General features: G+C 55.0%; 1 protein-coding gene across 3 annotated transcripts in view; it reads left to right on the top strand.

The window, feature by feature from the left end:
* The window catches only part of GPRC5B (G protein-coupled receptor class C group 5 member B), a 29,088-nt gene that overhangs the window by 10,651 nt on the left and 11,701 nt on the right, over nt 1-6,736 (top strand). For 2 of the 3 annotated variants that reach the window (XM_023521774.1, XM_023521771.1), the window contains exon 2: nt 1,025-2,038. In XM_023521774.1, the coding sequence (XP_023377542.1) occupies nt 1,033-2,038 (1,006 nt within the window). In that variant the 5' untranslated portion in view covers nt 1,025-1,032. Of the gene's footprint in view, nt 1-6; nt 919-1,024; nt 2,039-6,736 lie in introns of those variants that run through there. The other variant, XM_023521772.1, reaches the window with a different exon arrangement.

Below are 6,736 nucleotides of genomic sequence, written 5' to 3'. Positions count from 1 at the left end.
AGAAAGCCCGGCCTCTGCTGATAGACAAGACAGACAGTGTCCCCGACCTCCTGCGGCTCGCGGGAGAAAGGCAGGAAGGGAGGAGAGGAGGAAAGGAGGGGAGAAACAAAGTAAACAGGCCCAAAGATGACAGATAGGATTAGAGCTAAGAAGTAGAGAGGAGGCTCTGGTAGAGAGGAATGGGGGTGTGACCTTGGCCAAGGTCCGGGTGGATGACATTAGAGCTGAGACCAGCGACGGGAGGAACATCCTCCTGAACAGAGGGAGCAGGAAGGACCGTGGGAGACTAAGCCGGTCCCCAGTTTGCATGGGGGCCGGGGTGCCAACGAGCACCCTGCAGGCATCCCCAGGAGACGTGGTGGACGGGCGTGGAGTGAGGGTGGACCGTCTGGAAATCTCTGGGGGGTGGGGGTGGGGAACGTGGAACCCAGGAGTGGGCGGCACTGGATCTGAGGAGCTGAGAGGCTTCCAGGAGCTGGGTTGTGTGACCTTGGGCCCGTGTCCTAGCCCGGGGACAGTGTTGTCACTCGTGTGAGGACTGGATGTGTTGCGGGCCTGGCCCCGAGCGAGTCGTCGCTGTTGCGGGTGATGCCTGCCTTCCTCCCGGCAGGCCTGGGCCCATGACTGTGTCTTTAAAGTTTCATTTTATTCCCTTGTTTTTCGAGCGGTCAGACATGGCCTCAAATTCAAAGACGGAAAGGGTATTCAGAGGAAGCGAGTCTCCCTCTCACCCTCTCTTCCAGCCGCTAGCGACAGTGATTCATGCTTGTTCACCCCGCCCAACCAGGGGTGCAGATGGGCGCCGATCCATGCACCGCCCCACCCCCACGCGCCACGGCTGGCTGTGCTGCTGGGGGGAACGGGGCCCTTTTCCTGAGTGTCCACAGGCACCGTCTGGGCTGGCAGGTTTGCAGTGAGGTGGGTTTAAGGCAGTCAGGAGAGTGGGGGGGGTGGGGGGGGTCTGACGATGCATCGATCTTTCCTCTACTACCCCACAACTTCTCTGCCCTGTTCCTGGCGACAGCGAGAAAGATGAGAACCCACCCAGCCCTCGCCTTCCTCCTGCTCTTCGTGATCGCCTCCGGGGCCTCCGAGAACGCCAGCACGTCCCGGGGCTGCGGGCTGGACCTCCTCCCTCAGTACGTGTCCCTGTGCGACCTGGACACCATCTGGGGCATCGTGGTGGAGGCGGTGGCCGGGGCGGGCGCCCTGATCACGCTGCTCCTGATGCTCATCCTCCTGGTGCGGCTGCCGTTCATCAAGGACAAGGAGAAGAAGGACCCCGTGGGCCTCCACTTCCTCTTCCTCCTGGGGACCCTGGGCCTCTTCGGGCTGACGTTCGCCTTCATCATCCGGGAGGACGAGACCATCTGCTCGGTCCGCCGCTTCCTCTGGGGCGTCCTCTTCGCGCTCTGCTTCTCCTGCCTGCTGAGCCAGGCGTGGCGCGTGCGCCGGCTGGTGCGACACGGCAAGAGCCCGTCGGGCTGGCAGCTGGCGGGCGCGGCGCTGTGCCTGATGCTGGTGCAGGTCATCATCGCCGTCGAGTGGCTGGTGCTGACCGTGCTGCGCGACGCGAAGCCGGCCTGCGCCTACGAGCCCATGGACTTCGTGATGGCCCTCATCTACGACATGGTCCTGCTGGCGGGCGCCCTGGGGCTGGCGCTCTTCACGCTGTGCGGCAAGTTCAAGAAGTGGAAGCAGAACGGGGCGTGCGTCCTGGTCACGGCGTTCCTGTCCGCGCTCATCTGGGTGGCCTGGATGACCATGTACCTCTTCGGCAACGCCGAGCTGCGGCAGGGGGACGCCTGGGGCGACCCCACCTTGGCCATCACGCTGGTGGCCAGCGGCTGGGTCTTCGTCATCTTCCACGCCATCCCCGAGATCCACTGCACCATCCTGCCCGCCCCGCAGGAGAACACGCCCAACTACTTCGACACGTCGCAGCCGAGGATGCGCGAGACGGCGTTCGAGGAGGACGCGCAGCTGCAGCGGACGTACATGGAAAACAAGGCCTTCTCCATGGACGAGCACAGCGCAGGTAGGTGACCCGCCGCCCGCGCGGCCGCTTCTTTCTCTCCCACGGGGGACGGGTGGTCCAGGGGGTCGGTCCTGGCAGAGCGGAGCCCACGAACGGGGACTCCTGTCAGCGTTTACTTATCAATAAATAAATACAGTTTTATATTTAGTTAGGTTCCCCCCCACCACCTCCCCATCAATTGCCAACGAATTTAATATAAAAAGCCAGGTTTCTGGCTTCTTTTGAACAAGTTGGATCTGGCAAGGCCGGGGCTCGGTTCCCAGCTAGTAGCCGTCATCTGGGCCCGGCGAGAAGGCCCTGCCTCTTACCCCTGACTGGGTGGCCGCGGCTGTCCCTCTCCATGGGGATCCGCTTCCTGTTTACCGCACTCCCCACCGCTCCCTATTGTCCCTGACCCGGCCACTCTAACACGTTGACATTAATTGCCTGGCCTCCCTGGAAGTGTTCGTGTTTGCAGCCTGTGTGCTAGACGCTAAGGCGCAAGGCTGGTGTCCCCTGCCCTACCTCCGGCACCGACAGCGTGACTTTGGGCCCTGCAGTCAGACGTCTGGGTTCGGATCCTGCAGCCGCCACTTCTTAGATGTGCTGTTTGGAGTGAATTAGTTCACCTCTCTGAGCCAGGTTTTCTCATCTGTAGAACAGGAATGAGAGCGTGTGCCTCCGGAGCTGTCCCGAGAAGTAACGTGCTGAGCGGGACGCTTCGAGGGGCTCCCACGGCACCCGGCACGTTGGATGTGTGTCTTGAGTGGGTCCTCCTGAAAGCGGAGCCTGAGGCTTGGTGTAGGCGGTTGACTCCGGAGGTCGGGATGGGAGTCACCTCCAGGAGCCCAGAGGGTCTTCAGGGATGAGCAGAGGCCAGGAGCCTGGCCAGTTTCTGTGGACCGCCGGGCTCCGCCTCTTCCTCGGCTCCCCTGGGAACGGGGTCCTGCTCACCTGAGCCCCTGGACTTCCCCACCACCTCGGTGGTAATGGGGACACCTGAAACGGATATAAATGTTTGTACATTGGGGAATTGGTCTGTCACTTTGTCAGGTTCTCAGAGCCATCTGTGACCCCCAAAAGGTTAAGAACTTGATGGTCTGGTTTCCTTGCAGTGAAATGGGGGTGCCGGAACCACCCAAGTTTTAAGTCTTCAAAAGTAAGGATGTCCGACCTTACTGCGTGCTTTTCACAGGCCAGGTACCATTCGGAGCATTTTGCCTACAGCGACCCAGTGAGGTCCACATAGCAGACAGGAAACTGAGGCACAGAGCGGCTAAGAGCCTTGCCCAGGCAGCAGAGCCGGGCTGTGAACCCGCACAGACGGACTCCAGAGGCCCCACGCTTGACCGCTCTGCCGCAGAATCACTCTGCCCTTCCCCAAGCATGTTAGTGTCCCACATCTCACTGACGCGTCAGGCCGACTCTGTGCGTTCGGAAGACGGGTTCTCGGGCCCATTTTACAGAGCAGGAAACTGAGGCGACCTGTTCAAGCTCGGGCCGGAAATGCAGAGCGGAGCAGGGAGGGGGAAAGTTGGTTTTCTGCATCCCATTCCATGCACCCTTCCCTGCGGAAATGCAGCCAATACTTCATAAGATCCAGAGATCAGAGGGAACCAGGTTAGTACCAGCAGTGCCGGGCCTGGCCCAGAGGGGCATGTGGGTCCAGAGGTGCCCGCACCCTAACTATTTCATACCCTTACGTGTACCAAAGCCAGGTAACGCGTCTTTCAGTCCCCTTCTTTCTTCTCCAAAACAAAAATAGCTTTATTATTCTTTTCTGATGGCAAAAGATCCATAATAATCACATAGAAGGTCCAGCAAGTGAAAATAATAAAAATGGCTCAAATCCCATTGCCCAAAGGCTGCTCCTGCTGACTGCTCCCACACATTGCAAGACATCTCGGTGAACACACACCGCGCCCCCCCCAAACGCAGACACACACACACACACACACGCACACGACACTCCCATAAAGCCCATTCTTAACCTGGGCAGCTTAAAAAAAAAAAATCCCCATTCATTCTGATGAAATCTGTTTGGGTTTAGGTGTTTTTCGAGCTCCCCAAGTGATTCTAAGAGGTTAGTTAGCAGCTTGAGACCCCAGGGCCGAGCGGTGTTGTGCAGTGTGCGTGCTTAAATCAGTGTCATGGCTGGAGGGCTTTCCAGGTCGGGGGCCCTTTTCGAGATGCAGAGCTTTCCATGACGTGCCATAACATAATCTAGTGTCCTGATCTTTAGCTGGCGAATGTTCTGGCTTCCCATATAAAGTCATGCTGCAGGGAACATCTCCGTGGCCTTAATCAGTGAACTCCTTGCGAGAAAAAAATTCCTAGGCTGCTCCTACAGGTGCGTCAGAGAATCTGCAACTTTAAATCGTAGTCTATACTGCCAGACGGCATCCCCAGAACGGTGAGCTAATATACTGACCCCCTTAATCATCGTAGGAGAGCCCTATTTCCCCACTTATTCACCGACCTTGGATGTTGTCAGACTTTTCCTTTTCATAGCCATTCTGCATCATCCCAAACGTGTGTCCACCAAAATTCACATGAGACCAAGCAGGGTGGGCTCCAGGCAGCGCTGGTTCTCCCAGAAAACTCACAGCGGCTAAACTGGCAGCCTCGCTAGGACCACCTTTGTTCTAGAATCCCCCGCTCCGCTGGCTGGGAGGACGCCTGGGCACACTCCCTTGCCATCATGAGAACAGCTGTTGGCATCTTTGGCGTTGACCTCAGCCAGCTTATATTTTAGGGAACCGGGACCCACAGCCTCGCCTCTTCCTCTCGCATTTTAAACAGCCAGCCTTTCAGGTTCTCGTCCCCTAAGCGTCCGTCCGTCCCTGACTCGTCGAGAGGTGGGAAGGCCATTCCCCAGGCTGGCCTGTGGCTCAGCCGTGCCCCGGCGACCTCCACTCGCTTCTTGTCTTCCCCCGAGAGAGACCCCCCGATATATACTTCACCAGCCTGCTTCTTATTAATAAGTATTTCAACAAGGCATGAGGTATGTGAGTAAAAAGATGAAAATACACCAAAGGATGTAGCACCTCCGATCACATCTTGGACAGCGTGAACAAGGTGCATGAAATGTTCGCCTCGCGAAGGAGCAGGAAAGAAAAAAGAAGAGCTTTCTTTCTTCTGTTTTGGGCTCAGGTCTCGTTAGGACCCCGGGCCATTTAAACTCTGACCTTTAGCTTCCCAGTGGCGAACTCGGGGTCGGCTTTGGGGCGGAGTCTCAATAGGGGAAGGCTGGCATTCAGCCTAGGATCTTTGATTCCTGTGGGGACCCCCCTTACGGAGGAGCCCTGCTTACCCTTCACAGCTGACTGAGGTCAGAGTGGGGTGTTAGTTGGGATTCTTGATGTTGCGAGTAATAAAAAAAAAAAAAATCTGTTTTGAATCAGCTTAACCAAAACAACAACAGCAAAACTAACGTGCTAGGGATCAAGCAAGCTTCAGGAATGATTGGATCCAGGAAGCTCAAGGTGACAAGATCTGGTCTCTCTGCATCTCTTGGTTGTTAGCATCGTGGTACCCCACAGCTCTAGGCTTGTCCCAGTAGAAAGGAGGAACATTTCCCAGGATGCCTGAGCAAAAATCCCAGAGTTCTCTCTGATTGGACCTGATGGCCCTTGCCTGAACCAGTGAGCACAGCCAGGGGAGAAGGCAGCCAACACTCAGGGAACTAGAATGTGGGAGAGATGTTTACCAGAGGAGAACCCCAAATCCACTACAGAGAGGGACCCTTGGGCCAAGGTGTCCCTTGGGCCGAGGTGTCCCACGGCTACTCAGCATAACGGGCTGCTGCGTAACGGGCTGCTGAAGGCTTGGAGGTGCTAACACAAAAAGGGTTTTTCTAAGAGTGACTTGGGACATGCATTTCCCCCGCCCCCCCCAGCCTCAGTTTCTTTGGTCCAGTCTGGGCTGAGCTGCCCTTCATGCCACTTCAATCCAAGTTGCTTCTGAGTAACTAAGTATGGTGGTCAAAAACATAGTATTTGGAGCCAGAATCGTGTCGTGGTTAAGAACACAAGATTCTCTGCCTGAGTTTGAATGCTGGTTCTGCCACTTACCAGCTGTGTGACCTTTGGACAAGTTATTTAATCTCTGTGCCCCATGTAAAGTGGAAATAATAAAAGCACTATTGTGTTACAAAAAATTAAATAATATGTAGACAGTACTTTCTAGAGGGCTGGGCACTCTGTGAAGGTTAACTGCATCACCAAGGTTGATTTGGGTCCCTGCCCCAAGGAGTGTGTAAACGTCCCAAACTCTCTTGCTACTTTTTAGCCAAAAAAGTGACTCCCTTCAGAAAGACTTTTAGGAAAGGCTTTTCTTAGCAAAGCGAGATTAGTGCCTTCAATGAGAATGAAGATGATGAAGATGCCATCACACGACTGAGATGGACTTTTGGGTTTGATTTTTTTTATAGTACTTCTAGTTTCTCCATTATTTTTTAATAGACTTTTTTTTTTTTTTTTTTTTTGGAGCAGTTTTAGGTTTATAGAAAAATTGAGTGGGAAATACAGGGAGTTGTCATATGCCCCTCCCCTAATAGGTTTCCCTATTAGCGACCCCTTGCGTTAGTCTTACGTTAAAGTGTTGCAGTTGGTGAATCAATGCTGATACATAATTATTAACTAAAGCCCACAATTTACATTTTAGAGGTCACTGTTTGCACGGTTCTATGGGTTTGGACAAATGCATCATCATGTCACG

The sequence above is a fragment of the Pteropus vampyrus genome, unplaced genomic scaffold (assembly GCF_000151845.1).
Source record: "Pteropus vampyrus isolate Shadow unplaced genomic scaffold, Pvam_2.0 Scaffold314, whole genome shotgun sequence".
Classification (NCBI taxonomy): Eukaryota; Metazoa; Chordata; class Mammalia; order Chiroptera; family Pteropodidae; genus Pteropus; species Pteropus vampyrus.
The sequence above is the reverse complement of the archived record's forward strand: the minus strand, read 5'-3'. Positions and strand labels throughout refer to the sequence as shown.